Genomic DNA, 18942 nt, shown 5'->3' on the forward strand with positions numbered 1-18942 from the left:
TGGACACATGTTATAAGAAACATGGCCTCCCTCCTCATTTCAAGAAAGCCAATAATATCAATAATATTGTTCGTTCTAGTGAAGAAGAGACTCAAAGCATTAAAGAAGGCCTAGAGGTGTTCACTACAGAACAGCATAAGGCCATTATGACCATGATCAAAAAACCTGTCAATCATCAAGTTAACCAAATCACTAACTAGGTCACTAGTGTGGACTCTCTCAATACAGGTAACTCTAATATAATGAATTGCACTACAAAATCTAAGGACTCGGTCCTTGATACTGGAGCAACAAATCATGTTTGCTTCAATTTGTATGAATTTCAATCTTATATGAGAATTGGCCCTATACAAATTAGGCTGCCCAATGGTAGTGAGGTCATGAGCACTATTGCTGGAACTGTCATGTTTTCGAAAGACCTTTGTTTAAGCAATGTGCTTTACATATCCAACTTCACTTTCAATCTGATTTATGTACTAGCTTGACCTCAACCTTAAATTGCAAATTAACTTTCACCAACTCCAAATGTGTGATGCAGGAGAAATCCACATTGAGGATGATTGGTGCAGCTGAGGCAAAAAGGGGTTTATACATCATCAATTCTGAAAAATTATCTTTTAGCCTAAGTAATTGCATAGATGTTGTTGAAAATAATGGAACCAATGATATTGACAATAATGATCTATGACATAAGATATTAGGCCATCCCTCTAATGCCAAGCTTTCTACTTTGAATAAGATGTTTTCTTTCATTCATCATAGAAAAGATAATGTGCCTTGTGATGTTTGTCATTATGCTAAACAAAGAAAACTTACCTTTAAAACTAACACAACTAAGTCTACTCACATCTTTGATCTCATTCATATTGACATATGGGCCCCTATATCTATTCCTTCAATCTTAGGACATAGATATTTTCTCACTATAGTTGATGACAAGTCAAGACACACCTAATTATTTTTTATGAAAACAAAATCAGAAACTTCTTTACTTGTAAAATCCTTTGTCAATATGATCTGATAATGGCCCTGAGTTTAATCTGAGTGATTTCTATGATTCCAAAGGCATAATTCATCAAACTAGTTGTGTGGAAACTCCTCAACAAAATGGAGTTGTTGAGAGAAAACATCAACACATATTAGGTGTTACTAGAGCCTTAATGTACCAATCTGCTATGCCAAAATGCTTCTAGAATTATGGAGTTGCCCATGATGTCTATCTTATCAATGGACAACCTTTCACTTATCTCAACAACAGATTTCCCTATGAGATTCTCTATAACCATGAACCAAATCTATTGAACCTTAAAAGTTTTGGATGTCTCTGCTTTGCTTCTATCCTAAGCAACAATAGAAAGAAGCTTGATCCTAGAGCAAGGAAATGTGTGTTCATAGGATTTAAGCATGAGGTAAAGGGATACATACTATTTGATTGCATGACTAAGGAAATTTTCTTGTTTAGAAATGTGAAGTTTTATGAAAATGTTTTCCCTTTCACCAATAATAATGATCAGTCTAATGAAGATATATCTCTTCCTACATCTTCTTTCAATATCAAAGATCATTATCTTGGTCATGATTGCATACCTGCTTTACCTGTCATGGATGAAAATAATAATTCCGTTGTTACTGCTTCTGACAATGATATACCTGACTTAAATGATTGTGATGAATGTATGGATTAAAACAACAATAGAAATGAAAATTTGAGAAGGTCATCTAGGGAAAGAACTATCCATACCTACCTAAGAGATTATCATTTGTCTCTAGGAGCTTCTGCACCCTTAAGAGCCAAGAAGGAAGTTCAGCATCCCTTAGACCAAGTCATATCCTATGAAAGGCTCTCTTGTAGTCAGAAAAACTATTAGTCTGACCATTAGCTCTAACATTGAACCAGAAAGTTATAGTGAAGCCATTAAGCATCCTTAGTGGGTTGAAGCCATTAGAACTGAGTTAAAATCTCTTGAAGAAAACAACGGTTGGGTTCTAACAGAACTTCCAGAAGATAAAAGAGACATAGGCTGCAAATGGATTTGTAAGATTAAGCATCATGCTGATGGTAGTATTGAAAGGCATAAGGCTATATTAGTTGCAAAAGGGTATATTCATACTGCAGGAATTGATTACCTTGACACTTTTAGCCCTGTAGTAAAAATAACCACCATCAGAACCATAATTGCCTTAGCCTCTATGAAAGGATGACATCTACATTAGTTGGATGTTAATACAGTTTTTCTACATGGTGATCTAATTGAAAAGGTTTATATGAACCTTCATCCTGGCCTTGAAATTCCTAATGACGCTCTTGTTTGTAAGTTAGAAAAGTCTTTGTATAGTTTAAAGCAAGCAAGTAGGCAGTGGAATGCCAAACTCACTGTTGTTTTGATTCAATCTGGCAATGCTCAATCCAGAGCAGATTATTCTCTTTTTACCAAGATAAATGGTGATGATTATACTATTATCCTTGTATATGTAGATTACCTTATTGTTGCAGGAAATAATCTAAAAGAAATAGAAAACATTAAGCATCTGCTTGACAGAAAATTTAGCATCAAAGACCTTAGAAGTTTGAAATATTTCCTTAGTATGGAAGTGGCAAGGAACAAAACTAAAATCAACTTATATCAAAGGAAGTATGCTTTGGATTTGCTTCAGGAATTTGGTTTGTTAGCTTGTAAACCTTCATCTAGTCCTATGGACAACAATGCTAAACTACATAGCAATTTTGGTCCCTTGTATTGTGACATTACTTCATATAGAAGATTAATTGGTAAGCTTGTCTACCTCACTCACACTAGACCTGATGTTTCCTTCCATGTTGGACACCTAAGTCAATTCTTAGCAGCACCTATTGTTGCTCATTATAAAGCTGCTCAAAGAATACTTAGATACATAAAGGGATCCCCAAGGAAAGGATTATTTTTTCCTACTGAAAACATTGTCTCTTTAAAGGGATATAGTGACTCAGATTGGGCTTCTTGTCTTGACACAAGAAGATCTGTCACTGGCTATTGTTTCTTTCTTGGAGATGCCTTAATCTCATGGAAAAGTAATAGGCAAAGGACTGTGTCAAAGTCTTCTACTGAAGCTTAGTATAGAGCCTTAACTTTAACTGGTTGTGAGGCACAATGGTTAATTTATATGCTTGATGATTTAAAGCTTTCTCATATAGGTCCTATGGTATTGTATTGTGATAATCAATCAGCTTTGCATATAGCTGCCAATCCTGTGTTCCATGAGAGGACTAAGCACATTGAAATGGATTGTCATTCTATTAGAGAGAAGGTGTTGGATGGTGTAGTGCATATGCTACCTATTTCTATCCAAGAACAAGTGGCTAACATCTTTACCAAGGCTCAATCCCCTACCATTTTTTCTAAAAATCTGTCCAAACTTGGATTGTGTAATATACACATTCCAACTTGTGGGGGATGTTAAACTTGATATATTCTGACTTATTGCCTACTTCTTGCAGGGTACAACATAAGCACTATGACATGCACCAGAATGATGAGGAACTTGAGCATAGGATTGAGGAGCATAAGGAGCTTAGCATTGGAATGTAACATGAAGATGGAAAGCTTGAAGAATATGGTCCTTTAGTCAAGTATGGTGATCAAAGATCATTAACCAAAGCACACATTGATGATCATGCCTTAGTTAAATTGTATGGGAAGATACATCAACCATGGTTGAAATGCATAACTGAAATTCATCAAAATAAGACAAGACACTCAACCTTGATCCATGAATACAAGGGTAGACATGACCTCGGTCAGATTGGGAGGACCATGATGCATCAACATTTCATCCAAGTTTTACTGTGCAGCAATGCATTTGTATTTGCATTTTTGTAGTTATTGTCTATGAAACACAGATACGGATACGTATCCGATACGTCGACACGTATTTTTTTTAAAATGTAGGATACGATACGTTCAGGGATACGCGTATAAATTAATAAAAAATACATAAAATATGATAATAAAATATGATAAAATTATAAGTGTAAATCCTCTTCTTCTCTCCTACCCTCTTTCTTCTCTTCTCTATTAAGAAATAAAGGTAAGTCCTTTATTTATCTTCTCTATTAATACTCACACATCCTCTTCTCTTTATAAACATACTAAGCGAAAAGAAACTAAGAAATAAGAAAGGTAAGCTTTTTTCTATTTGCTCTTCACAATATACCTATGGCGGTAGAGGCAGTAACACTAAGCACCGGCCGACGACATTATGGATAAGAAAGTACTAGTTATTCGAGGGTCAATGTGGTGTAATGGTAAGTTGGTATGATGTGACTTTTAAATAAGTGAGTGTTTATTGAAAACAAATCTATCTTATCATAAAAACGAATCTATATATCCTATATTTTATTGAAAACGAATCTGATACGTGTCTTGATATTTTATTTTATTTTTTATTTTTAGATACTCTATGGACACGTATCCTTCGTGAATCTGAGTGTATCCGTGTCGGATACGTGTCAGACACGACACGCGAGGGTATTTGGCGAATTCGTGCTTCATAGGTTATTGTTATAGGAATTCTGTTATGGATAAGTTAGTTTTTGATTTAGTTAAGTTTGTTTTGTTTCCCAAGGATGTATTTAATCAATCATTGCTTGTACATTGAGATCAATCTAATCAGAATTATTTTGAAGTTCAATATTTCTTCCAATATTTCTTCATTCTCTCTTCTCTTTATCATTCAAGAACAAAGCCATGGATGCCATTTTTATAAGAATAGTCAAACATATATTTAATATTCTAATCTCCAACTTGAATATAATAAAGAAAATGGAAAAAAATTATTCCTTTTCATGAAGGGACAAGAATAAACAACCACAAAGTTCATATATGCTAAAATAAAAGCTAAGAAATTAATATAATATTGAGAAACAAAAGAGAGCGGATAGCATGCATGACTTACCTGATTGTTGAGTGAAGCAAAATAGGAGGAATCCTCAATGACTTCATCAATCTGCTTCTTTTTTGTTTCCCCTATATTGTTGTTTGTTCTTTCTTTTTGTTGTTCATTGTTTTTTGGTTCAGTTGGTCTCTCCCTTTTTCCCTTAGGCTACATGTTACGGTTGGTAATGTTGTTAGACAAAGAGAATACAAAAATTAACAACACTTCACTTTCTCCGCAATAATGGAGTAGTGTGAAAAATATTTCCAAAATATCTGAATTTAAATAATGATATATAAATATTATGGATGATATATGAAACAATGTATCAGATGGTCCGTTGGTTGTGTACATTGGCACATTTTTTGAATGATACTACATATATTTACATACCTCAAGTTCGAGATTGTGAAGATTATGCAGAATTTTAAACTGATATTGTGAATATATGCTAAAAGTATAATAAATCTTCTTCTTACCCTTTATTATGCAATTTTTCTTTTGATAGTAAAGGAAATTTCATAATACAAAAAAGAGAAATTATTAAATGGTGAATGATATATTTGTTGAAACATAGAAATAAAAACATGAGTAAATTACACTGACATCCCCTGAGTTTTAGTGAAATTACATAAACTACCCCTCACTTTTTTACACCTACACAAACCTCCCCTAATTTTTATACTTTCATTATACTGACCACCCCTGCATAAGAAATAAGTGTAATATTTTAAACAAAAAATGTAATAAACACAATTAAGTTAAACAAAACATGATATATTGTGGAGACAAGTCCAAATAATCTATGAGTCAATATTTCTTTATTAGTTTTGGTTCGCTACACTATATTATAAGAGCGATTTAAACAATATTTCTTTAGAATTGTTGATGCATTTTGTAACAAAAAATAATAAATATACATTGATTTGTATATTATTTAGACTTGTCTACACAATATATCATGTTTTGTTTAACTTAATTGCATTTATCACATTTTTTGTTTAAAAGATTACACTTATTTCTTATGCAGGGGTTGTCAGTGTAATGAAAGTATAAAAACTGGGGGAGGTTTGTGTAGGTGTAGAAAAGTGAGGGGTGGTTTATGTAATTTCACTAAAACTCAGTGGTGTCAGTGTAATTTACTCTAAAAACAACAACACAAAGAATCAATAGAGCAAATCATTTAATATATGAATAAATACGATGACAACTCTCCAAAATAGATTATAATAGAACCCAAAGAAAAACCTATATAATTGTTGGGTAACAAAGTTATGGAAACAATATCACACAACTAAAATAGAGTTGAGAAAATAGAAACTGACACACAATACTTAACATGGAAAACTCTCTCAAAATAATGATGAGGGAAACAACCACGGGCAAGACCAGAAGGTTTTCACTATGTGGGAAAATGTTACAACATCTCTCTAAATGCAATGAGACAATTATACTCTCTCTTGATATAGGAGAATACACATTTCTCTATATAAAATATGAGAAACATTAAGAAGATACTACAAATATTTTGAACTGAAAGTTATGAGATTGCGGGATGCTTTGCCCTGAATGAAGTTTCTCTATTTATAGAGAAACTTTCATCCATCTCATTTAATGCCACCGCCCAAACCCATTCATTGCCTACAATTGTTGATTTTCAAAAATCATGAAAAGTGGCTTTAATAGACATTGTGTGTCTGATAATAACAATCTAACTCATACATAAAAAAATATCATATATCTCAATGTATATAATCAAACAATAGAAAGGCTCTGACTATGTCACATGTAACTATGTCAGGAAAAAAATACAAAATCAATAGGGTCATTTGTCTCATATAAAAACCTATAAATTGTGTATGTAACATACCTAATGTGAAAATCACTTGGAAGCCACACGAATGGATAGAGGCTTATGGTTTTTCTATGTGAATGAAACTTAGATGGAGGAAAGATATGTGTGACAGATAAGGTTAATATGGTTTTTTTAATTCAGGACATATAACATAATTTGTTAAAATATTGAAGGGCAAAATTGGAAAGCGAATTATTGAAAGTTACTTTCACTTTCTAAACACTGCTTAAAGTAGCTTTCAAACGTTATAAACACATTTTTTAAAAGTTATAAGTTACCTTCAATTTTTATTTATCGATCGCTCCTAATAACTTTTTGAGTGACTCAAAAAGCTAGAAGTTTCTTAAAAAACTAATTTAAAGGTTTCGAACAATGCCTATGTCTTTTTGTTCAAGTAAGAAAAACAAATTTATGTTTTAATTTATTAAAATTTTAAAAAGTCTTTAATTTTATCTCCATTAAATGTTGATATAGAATAAAAAAAAGTAGAGTTTTAGTGAAATTACATAAACTATCACATTCTATTTTTTGCATGTACATAAATCATTCATAATTATATACATATATTACACTGACTATCCTTTAATGACAGGTAAGTATAATTTCTTAAAAAAAGAATGATAAGTATAATTAAGTTAAACAAAATATGATATTTTGTGTAGACAAATCTAAATAGTACAAGAGTTAATAACTATTTATTATTGTAAGAAACAAAAAAAATAATAAATATATATTAACTTTTGTACACAAATGTAGTTTACTTTTAAAATAATTATCACATGTACAAATTTAATACTTAAACGGCCATGTCCCATTGATTGTTTTAAAAAACTAAAATAGGTTTAAAAAAATTAGGCTTAAACATGTTTTTAGGCTTTTTAAACTTTTGCAAATTTGTACTCTAGTCCTAACTTTGTTATTGATTCTGATCCTAAAATTTTCCAACTATTTGGTTCTATAAACATTACAATTTTTGGATATAAATTTCACAATTTAATTAATAATCTAATTAATGGAGCTTTTTAAGTTGGTTATAGACTTGTAGGTTAATAATCATAGTCCTAAGATTGCTCCATCGGTACTCTGAGATTTGTGTGAGCACAAAATTCAAACATCAAACATAATTTTTTGGCTTCTCCTCCTAATTAAAAACTTTATTTATTTTATATTGTCAATATATCATTTATCGTCATGTGTAGAATATTATTAAAAGTTTAAAATTCATGTATTGACAGTATAAAGTTTTTTATATTGTCAATATACCATCCATCATTGATTTGTAATATATTTTACTGACAGTATACAAAACATTTATATTACCGATCTATATATATTAAATCCTATTATTAATCCTGATTCTTAAATAAAATAACACGTATGATATATACGGATAATAACAAAAGCTTTACACTACATTCATCTCAATTATGGATTCCTCAAAATACGTCTTAAAATTTTTTAAATACATATGACGGCATAAGCCCAAGTGTTTTTCCCTACGATAAAATTGTCTATAAAGACTATTGATTCCTCAAAATATACCTCACGATTTTTTTAATAATTATGACAGAATAAAGCAAGTGTTTGTACTTGCGATTTGTAAATGTTGAAGAGTGTCTTGATAATACTTTTTAATGAATTAAATAAAGAGTCTTTGAATAAAAATGGAATATTAAATAAATTGAAGATTTTCATACCTAACTTAAGAGTAAATTACATTGACACCCCATGAGTTTTAGTGAAATTACACAAACCACCCCTCACTTTTCTACTCCTACACAAACATCCCCTAGTTTTTATACTTTCATTACACTGACCACCCCTGCATAAGAAATAAGTGTAATCTTTTAAACAAAAAATGTGATAAATGCAATTAAGTTAAACAAAACATGATATATTGTGTAGATAAGTCTAAATAATATACAAATCAATGTATCTTTATTATTTTTTGTTACAAAATGCATCAACAATTCTAAAGAAATATTGTTTAAATCGCTCTTATAATATAGTGTAACGAACAATAAATAATAAAGAAATATTGACTCATATATTATTTGGACGTGTCTTCACAATATATCATGTTTTGTTAACTTAATTGCATTTACCACTAAAACTCAGGGGTGTCAGTGTAATTTACTCCCTCACTTAATGTCACATAATTTCTTCATGATTTTCATACCAAGATTCATGTGACATATTTCCTTTTCTTATTCTTTAAAGAGTGTCTCGTTAACAAAACGTGTTTATTTTATCAAAGTCAAATGCAACTCTTAAATTTTTCCAAGCTACAAACTATTTTCTTCAATATTAAAAAAACAGTGACCTTTCTCACGTTGTTTCCTAGTTTTAGGGTGGACGGTAGCTTTTTATTGATTGTTCAAATTTAATCCAGACCTAAATTGGTTTATCAAACTTTGGAGTATATCAGTTCCTAATAATTGTTAAATAAATACAAATTAGTATAAGACCATTCGATTGAAGCTTGTTAAGTCTTGGACAGCTAGAAATATCAAATATGAAAGTATATTGTGAGGGAAATAAGACAGTTGAATGACTTGGAAATTTTGTTAATTGGGAAAACATAGAAGCATATCAAAGGACGAATGATAGAAGGAAAATAGTTTCCATAATTGTCCAATTTAGCTCGAATTAGAATAACACTTATTGGAAAGAGTAATCACAAATTTAAAAGAGATTAATTCCTTAGCTAAAAGATGAAGGAATACATTTAGTAGTACAAAAAAATCAAATGACTGGGGCCTTGATAATGTTATTGCCTCAAACATTGAAACCAAACACGTATTAATATGATGTGATCAATGATACGACTGTTATTACTTTATATAAGCTTTCAAATTCATTACATGGTGCTTAGTGCTTACATCCATGTTTTGGTTTTATAGTTGTGTCATTTCTTTATATAGCTTGTTCCAATCATGTCATCATAAAATCTGAAAATCCTGAGAAGCACACAAAGAAATTCACATTATTAGTTAAAAAATACACCGCTGAAGGAATCAGCACGGTTTCTATGGAGCAGCGATGATAAATATAACACGGTTTAAAACCATTAAGACAATATAAGAAAAATCTATCTGACGAAAGATACCATTATCTTGTGCAAACCAAATACAAAAATACAAATTATAGGATCAAAGACTACTGTAAAGACTTTTTCATCAAAACTAAAGTGAACTGGAAAACCTTAATCAAAGAGGGACAATCCAAATTCTTCTTCATCCTCCTCTTCCTCGACCTTTTCTTCCTTCTTCGCAGGAGCTGCGGCCTCGGCAGCCGGGGCAGCACCTGCTGGAGCAGCTGCAGCAACACCACCTCCAACAAATGCAGCACCACCAACAATCACCTGAACATAACAATCAAAAAATGAATAATCGAAACAGTTATGAATCTACAGGTTGAATCCAATGATTAAGCATTCAACAAGCATGTGCACAAATTAGACTTCTAGACATCTAAGAATGACCAAAGCTTTACACAGTATCTTGGCATTAAAACCAATAATTCTCTTATAATTAACAAAATATTCAAAAAGGACAAATCCATTTACACTGGTACAAACCATTTTTCACTTACAATCACTTTCAGTTGTTGATCTTAATTTTTATAATAAGGAAACTTTGAAAAGTTGGATTCCTAAATGATCAATTTACAAAGTTGGATCCTTAATGATCAACAGTTGAAAGTGAAAAACATTTTCAATGCTACAGAAAAATCCCTCTTCGTCCTTGAAAAAAAAAAGAAAGCAAAACCCTAATCATGCTTTATCTAATTTATCAGATTTGTCAATGAAAAGTGGCATAACCAAAATCTAAACGAAACAAGCAATCGCATTGTCTATAAATTATAATAATCACATTATCTCGCCAATGCATTTTTGAAGCAAAAAAAAAAAAAATTAGTGCAGCAAAACATTATGTCATTGAAAATTAATAAAGATATAAAATAACATCGAACTCTGAAAAAATTCAAAGAAGGACCAGATATAACGTGAATACGTGATTGTAATACAGGAAATAAAATTAACATATGCAAAAATCTTAAATTAAAATTGAGAAATAAGGTAATTGTAAACATTAGAAAATATTTAATGTTTAACCTAATTATTGTGACATTTCTATGTATAACATATAAATTAAAAAAAATGTAAGCACTAAGAGTTTTTTACACTATAATCGCATTATTCTTATCATTCATTTTTAATCATTATGGACTCAATAAAAGTAACATCATGATATTCTGACAGTATAAAAATATATATACAGTCCATATATAGATATTACACTAAAAAAAATATATGTAATAAGTAGTATAATAAAATTCCGAAAGTGTCCAATAGAGAAAGGAAAAGGATAATAATAAGCACCTGAAAGACAGCGGAGGTAGGTGAAACTGTAGAGAAAGATGACTGAACGCCACCGGAGGAATCAACGGCGAGGGCGGCTTGAACGAGCAACCGTTGGAGCTGGAAGGTGGAGGCGGCGGAGGCTTCAATGTCGCCGGAATGTTGCTTTCCTTTCCATTCGCCGCCGGAGTTGCGTAGAACGAATGTGAAGACGCCCATTGCTTCTATGTAGTTATTTGCTCAAAGAGAAAACACTGATCGGAAAATTTGAAGACTCGGAAAACAATGTGGGAGTGACGGCACCATTCAATTTGTTTTATTTATTTGGAACCCTAGTTCTTAGATAAAGAGGAAAAGACCATTTCGCCCTTAATGATTAATCTTTCTTCTCCATTACTGCTAGTGTTGGACTCGCCGGCTTGGGCTTTTGCTTTCAACACATGGTCCATGTGTTCATCTTTTTTTTTTGTTTTGGTTGAATCATGATTTCATCACCAATATTACTTTTTGAAGTTCATCTTTTTTTTAAATGTGTAGTTTGATTTACTTCTAGTTGTGCATGAATGTCTACAATAGTGAATATAAATCATTCCTTAAAAATGAATCAAACCATAAAATTAAATTGAATTATGTTTTTTTGATTCAGTTCGATTCATCCAATATTGTGATTTAAAGTGAAATCTTTTATATGGTTACACAATAACATCCTTATATTGAGGAAAGTATCCAAGGTCCTAATAATATACACTGGGTTAATGATTTTAAAAGTTGTATATGATTACCATAAAAATATTTAAAGCAACTTTTATACAGGTTTTGACATATTGTTCTTACATCAACTCATAAGTTTAGCCTTTAAAAAGTAACTTTTGAAGGATACTAAGTGGACCTTAAATATGAGCTCCATTCCTTTTTGTGTTCATATAGTTTGAGGACAATATGACAACAATTCTCAAAATGCATTTATAACACATATGTTCACCAAAGTTAGCAAAATATATTTTTTATGATATCTTTGTTATATGTATGACTATGAGGTGGAAATTTCATGGACCAGCTCTATTTGTAAAATTGTATTGAATTAAATGAAATCTTCATCTTCATATTTATATCCATACCAAGCTGACTCTACATCAAAAAAATACAGATCCAAACTGATAATGACTAAATTTGAAGAATCTAAGTTGAATAAAGTTATTAGACAAAACCGATCTTAGCTCAGTTGGTAGAGCGGAGGACTGTAGTGGGGTTTCCCAAGCTGGTATCCTTAGGTCGCTGGTTCGAATCCGGCAGGTCGGAAATGTTTTTGGTAACTTAATACCTTTTCTGATACAAGAAAACAACAGCAGCAATCTAAAAAAATAAAAGAAAATCATGTAGGGGTTCAGGCAAATCCATTATATCTAAAAAAATAATAAATCAAAATTGTTAGATTGCTGGTGTTGTTTTCAAGAGAAAATGGGTGCGTGAATGTGTGTTATTATAACTCAGAAGTCACCACTTTGAGGCTTAAACAAACTGTTTCCGTAACAGGTCAACATTTCTAAGTTGTTTATGTGGGTAGTGGTAAAAAGTAAAAACAAAAAATTGATAGAAAGAGCGTAAGACGGAAAAAGAGTAAAAAAATGAAGATTTAAAAGTTGGATATTTTTTAAGGTTTGACCCCAGATGAACACAAAGATTTCATCAATTATAATAAAATCACTAAATAGTGGACATTTAAGCCGGACAACACCATAATATCAATAGAGGATTATAAGAGTGACAACAATTATTAATATTAATTTAAACGTCTAATTAAATTAGAATATTTGTGTTAAATAATTCATATGTGTGCTTGCTTTTTACCAACTAATTAATCATTATTAATGTACTTCAATTTCTATAATTTTTATTTATGAAAAAACGTATGTCTTTGCTAAACCAACAGTTAGGGGTATAAATTTTCTCTATGATATTGCAAACAAGTAAAAAGGTAAGGGTTCTCTATTCGAACTTATTAACTTAGTCTTTTAAAATTAAATTACTATTCTAAGTTTGAGTTTTCAAAATGGTTTTTAATTTGGTTGGTTTGGTTTGAAAAGTCTTATAATAAAAGAGAATAATGTATCTCCTTATATAAGGAGATAATTTATCTCCTTTATCCAGTAAAAATGTGACATGTGTGCTATTTTGTTTATTTTTTAAAATATTTTTATTAAAAATGATGAAATATGACACATGTCATGATTTCACTGGCAGGAGGAGATAACTTATCTCCTTATACAAGGAGATACTCCATTCCCATAATAAAAATGTTGAAACTCATGTGGGATTAACTCACAATTCATTTCAGTAAAATTCACAACAAATACACAAATAGAACAAGTATATAATATGTGACCTCGATTACACTACGAGCTAATATTTTAGTCTACTTAGTAACTCATTAAATAAAGTCATGACCTTAAACATGAGATCAAAATTTATAATTCACACACACCTCTATTTCTAGCAATCTATGCATGTAAATTAAGTAAATGCGCACATCAGTACTGTTAGTCGTCAATGTCTTGATCTATGCTAACACTTTAAGAAAATAGCTCTATGTCTAGCAACTAAAATAATAAAATTAAGTAATATGAATCATCAAACATGTCTCTATGTCTAGTAACACACACCATCAAGTTTGAGATTTTTCGATGCTAATATGAATCTATGTCTAGCAAACATATGAGCATAGACATTCATTGTGACAATTAAACATACAACTACGTCTAGTTTTGTGCATAATGTAATGCCCAGAAAATTACTCCAACAACATTGCCCAAAAATGGGTAATTCTTTTTATGTAATATAAAATTCCTTTCCTTACATTCGATTCCTTTTCGGAACATCACGTTAAGTAACATAAATTGTAGAAAAATCAACAATCGTTACCTAATGGTAACCAAAAGCAACTCAACATATCGTGGAATAATTCTTCATTGAAATAATGGAAAATGTTAGTACGAAAAATAAGGCGGAATAAAATCTTCGTCTAAACTGAAGACATAGGCTAAGCCATTCAACACAGCAAAAGTACCCTACATAGATACCGTCCTCAAAAGCAAAATAGAAATGGAAATGGTTGCTATTGACTAGCTCTAGTATTCGCGGGTGCGCTAGAACACTCGTTTGGGTCCTCCTCCGTCTCCTAGTAGATGGCCCTACAGCAGTGGGTCCGTGAGGAATCACAGACTGAATGGATGGTGCAACAGGTGCTAGTCTCCGAGCAGGTAAAGTCAAAGAAGCTTCCAAGTCTACATGATGTGAGGGGAAGCGCATCATAGAGCCATCACAAACCATCTCCAACTCAAAGGCACACGAGCCTGTGTAGGTGTATCGGTGCCCTTCACCGCTCCATGTCCCCTCCTAGGACATCGAGAATCGGTAGCTCCAAATCCTCGTGGCACGGTCCATATGAACGAGAACATGAACCGAAGACAAGTAGAAAATAAATGGGGTAAGTCATCTAACGAATATTATTCATTGATGGTGTTGAATTACACAGAATATCAGATATAGATAAACACACATAATATACACAATATATTTTGCATACATAAATGAAAATGATGAATGGTATTATATCTCAAACTATAAGAATCAATATCCATGAACTCAATGTATGAATGCTATGTTTATTTCATACATCCTTACACCAATATCCTCCCAATAAACTATTCGAAAATGTGAATACCCAATTTTGTCCGGCCAAAAAATACTTCAAAAAAACCAAATTTTCAATAAATATTTTTTATACAAATTTCATCAACTCAAATATATATTTTATGTGAATCCGATTAGATTCCATGAATTGATTTTTGTTAGAAAAAAGGGTAATAAATCAAATAAATGAATTCATTAGCACATAATGAATTTTATTTCAATTGATTCCAAAGAAAATTATTTCCAGCAAATAAAGAGATAAATGAGATATGAATATTTAATGAATGATCCATCATAATGACATATATTTAATCCATTTTCGTTTTTTAAAGGAAGTATAAAAAATGATTGTTGGGTCCTAACACTTTCTAAGTGTCCTACATCAAGAAATATTTTCAATTCAAGCTTCAAATCATGATCATTATTATTTAAATATGAAATTTGAATGAGAATAAAATCAAATATTTTCATGATCATTATTGAAATTTGAATTTTTGAAGGCCATGAGAATAAAATCAAATATTTGTAATTCGAGCTTTAATAATCATTATTATGGAGATTTGAATTTTGAAAGATTTGGGTGTTGATTGATTTTTTTTTTTGCAATTTGGTCATGTGCTGGAATTAAATACATTGATTGAATATGAAAATTTGGCTATTAAAACTTGCATTTAAGTGTGATAAAAGTCAGATTGGGAATTAGAAAAAAATCATAATTCCTTAATGTTCTCCTAGGAATTAATTAGTGTTCATGTGGTTTTGGCTATAAATAGATGAGGTCTTCCCTTAAGAGACACACTGGAGAAAAAGTCAAAAATGCTCATACCATTTTTTTCTTTCTTAACGGATCCACAATCCCCCTAAACATCATCTTCTATACACAAAATCTATCATCCACAACAACCACAAAATCTCTCATCCACAAAATCTCTCATCCATACCAACATCAAAATCTACTACATCACAACAATCCTCTCAATCAAAAAATTTATTTTTCAATCATTTCTCTCTTCTCTAGACATTATATTTCACACATATTCATCCAACCAAAAACCAAGAAATCCACAATAATTCAAGATCTCCCATACACAAGAACACCGCCCAAAAAATGAGAAAAAAATACAAAGAAACTCAAGAGGAATTATAATAGGACTAGTTATATTTTCACGTCTTAAAAAATTTTTATTTTTTAATAGAAAAAACAAAATTTGAATTTCTTTACCAAGTTTTAATATGAGATGCGGTATTGGACGTAAGGGCTATGCTTCGCTCATATCGTTTTTTTCAAAAAAAGAATTTAAACTTTACTATTTTTAATAAATAAAATTAACCCAACCAAATAAACTTTTTCTACCTAAAGAACTACGTAAGCCTTGATTCCCTTAATAGGGATACGTAGGACCGGGGTCATGCTTGTCGGGCACAATAGTAAATTTTTTTTTCTTCATAATAATTAATTAATTAATCACACAATTAAATAAAATAATAATAACACAATTAATAATTCATGCAATATAATAGGGTACCGTTCAAACGGGCAACTAGGATGCTAATACCTTCCCTAGGGTGTAATCGACTCCCAAACCTGGATATCAAAGTCCAAGGCTCAATGTGATTGTGGCAAAAGATTTTTCTACATTTTTTGACTGAAAAAAATGTAGTGGCGACTCTAATGAGGTCGTGTAGCCGAAAATCGGGGCGCGACAGCTGACGACTCTACTGGGGAACTTTTTTTTTGGTGAGTCAGACCCATAAATATTAAATGCATGTTTTTTATTGTTGTGTTTATATTATTTTATTGTATGTCATTAACATCTTCTGTCATGCATCATCACATTGGCGTAAGTATATGCTCTATACCCAAGCATTAAGTTAGGAGGAACATCTGCCTTGTCGGTGAGGAATTTGGGCCTCACTTACATTGGCATGATGAACCACCCAGATTGTTACCAAATATCATGAGCCTTACTGGTGTAGACTTTGGGTCTCACTTGTAATTCTTGGGATATTTGAGTTTCCTCTCTTTATGATTGGATACAATTTGGGCCCCTTAGAAGTAATCCGTATTAGATAAACCCAAAACCTCTTAAGTATACCATATTTATGATAGTGAGTGTATGCATCCAAAAATATATTATTTGAACATTCATTCATTTGTGCATTCATTCAAGAATAAAACTTTAATTGATTGACTTATGCATTTAATCATTGCATTCAAAAATATAAAAAATTCATTAATTGACTCATGCATTTATTCATTACATTCAAGAATAAAATCATCATTGATTGACTTATGCATTCATTCATTGCATTCAAAAAATAAAAAAATCTTCATTAATTGACTCATGCATTTGATAAAAAATAAAATTAGATGCATTCATATACCTTATACATTATAAAAATATTTGCATCCTCACATTATTCATACATCCAAACATATGCATAGTCATACACGTTTCTTGTATTTCATGCATCATTTTAAGTTATAGGTTGCATCTCCATTCATGTAACATGATAAAAAATTCACTTCATGCATATCATGCATCAATAAGAAATCATTTTTTTTTCATGCATTTCATGATCCCACTACTAAGGACACTCATAAATGGAAGATTGATTTTAAGAACAAGTTTGTTAGACTCGACTGAAAGCCATCAATATTGAAACTGAAGACAGTCAAGAAGATAGAGAACTCCCAGTTTGTGGTTGAGTCCATGCTCGATAGTGCATTTTCTTCAACCCAACAAAGTCGGAAACCACTATGAAAAACTCTCTTCATTTGAGGACCACAGTCAAGGTTAAACCATTCAAGTATTCATTTAGAAAGATTTACTTTCAAATGCATATCTTTTTAATAAGTATATATTATTGCATTGATCATGCAAATTTCACCATCTTATACCTTACCGTACTAACTCCACTCACCATATTTTTTAAAGAACACAACCAAATAAACCTAAATAAAATTAATCTATGCATTAATATGAGATATTTGATTAAAAAATGATTCAAAAATAAAATGGAGAATGATGCAAATATAAAACCAAAAAAATGATGTACATATTCAATCAAATTTTCTAATAACACAAGGCATTTTTTGTAATTCCTAAACATCTTGGAGATATCCGTAGTCACCCCATTTAAGCCTAGACATAATGAAAGGAGATAATTTTTGAATAACCCTCAATATTTCAATAATCCGAGGAGGATAGTTTTTCAACAGTTTTTCTTGACATTCAATTATTAAATAAAAATATTCTTTGAGATCAATCATGTGACCGAAGGATAAGAAAATACAAAGAACGTTCCTTGCTTAAAAAAAAAGTTCAAAAAAATCCCGTTGAGAATCCTCGATTAATATCTCGGGCAAAATTTAGGGCAAATATGCAATATCAATGATCACAAAAAGGAACCCTTCATGAAAAAAATTATCGCCTTAATCATAGGTCATCCTTATCAAAACCTGAAAAATTCTCTTAATAGTTGAATGTCATGTTTGAAAATTGTTGAGAATAGGATAAAGAAGAAAGGTGAATGGTAAGTATGGGAAACACAAGTTTTGAGCCTTAAATCCTTTTCTTGAAAACCATAGCTTAGCAACGATACAAACTTAAAAAGACCCTGTTGAAGACTTATTTGCCTAAGACGTGCATCAATACCAAAAAAAATGCTGACTCCACAAGTCTCGTAAAATTTCGATAAAATATCTCATTTTTAATGCATAAGTTAACATTCATTATTACCATCATCATATCAAAACAGGCACAAACACAAATCAAATACCATCAAATATCAAATGTATCCTTCATATCTTCACCATCACTCTTAAAGCCAAAGACAAATTCCATTCTATCATAACCACCATCATATTTACATTAGCCAAACCTAAATTGAATTTTATCATCATCATCATCACCATACCTACCCAAGCCAAACCCAAATCTTATTATCACTACCGCATCACCACTCATAGCCGAAACACTTACCAAAATTTGCATGATCATTGTTTTAGAAAAAAGTTATGCATGAAATAAAGAGCAATAAAGGCAAAAGAAAATTGGAAGCTTCTCAAATTGAGGCATATTTTAAGATGATTCATGACATAGAACTTGACAATCTAAAC

At 31.2% G+C, this 18942-nt stretch overlaps 1 protein-coding gene and 1 non-coding gene across 2 annotated transcripts; one reads left to right on the forward strand and one right to left on the reverse strand.

Moving 5' to 3' along the window:
- Positions 1-9812: 9812 nt before the first annotated feature.
- On the reverse strand, positions 9813-11364 carry LOC109341559 (60S acidic ribosomal protein P3-2-like). Its single transcript, XM_019579500.1, has 2 exons — positions 11151-11364; positions 9813-10130 (listed from the first exon to the last, which is right to left on the reverse strand). The coding sequence occupies exons 1-2, from the start codon at positions 11346-11348 to the stop codon at positions 9972-9974; spliced, it is 357 nt and encodes a 118-aa protein (XP_019435045.1). The 5' UTR covers positions 11349-11364; the 3' UTR covers positions 9813-9971.
- Positions 11365-12336: 972 nt separating this feature from the next.
- On the forward strand, positions 12337-12428 carry TRNAY-GUA. Its single transcript is given in 2 exon segments — positions 12337-12373; positions 12393-12428. It is a non-coding gene; the product is annotated as a tRNA-Tyr (tRNA).
- Positions 12429-18942: the final 6514 nt, after the last annotated feature.

The sequence above is a fragment of the Lupinus angustifolius genome, unplaced genomic scaffold (assembly GCF_001865875.1).
Source record: "Lupinus angustifolius cultivar Tanjil unplaced genomic scaffold, LupAngTanjil_v1.0 Scaffold_500, whole genome shotgun sequence".
Classification (NCBI taxonomy): domain Eukaryota; kingdom Viridiplantae; phylum Streptophyta; class Magnoliopsida; order Fabales; family Fabaceae; genus Lupinus; species Lupinus angustifolius.

Bases quoted from the DNA above. Each gene is read 5' to 3' on its own strand.
- LOC109341559 (XM_019579500.1), bottom strand. From the start codon at position 11,348: ATGGGCGTCTTCACATTCGTTCTACGCAACTCCGGCGGCGAATGGAAA. The intron at 10,131-11,150 runs GTGCTTATTATT...TGTTATGTTCAG, and splicing joins CTACCTCCGCTGTCTTTCAG to GTGATTGTTGGTGGTGCTGC.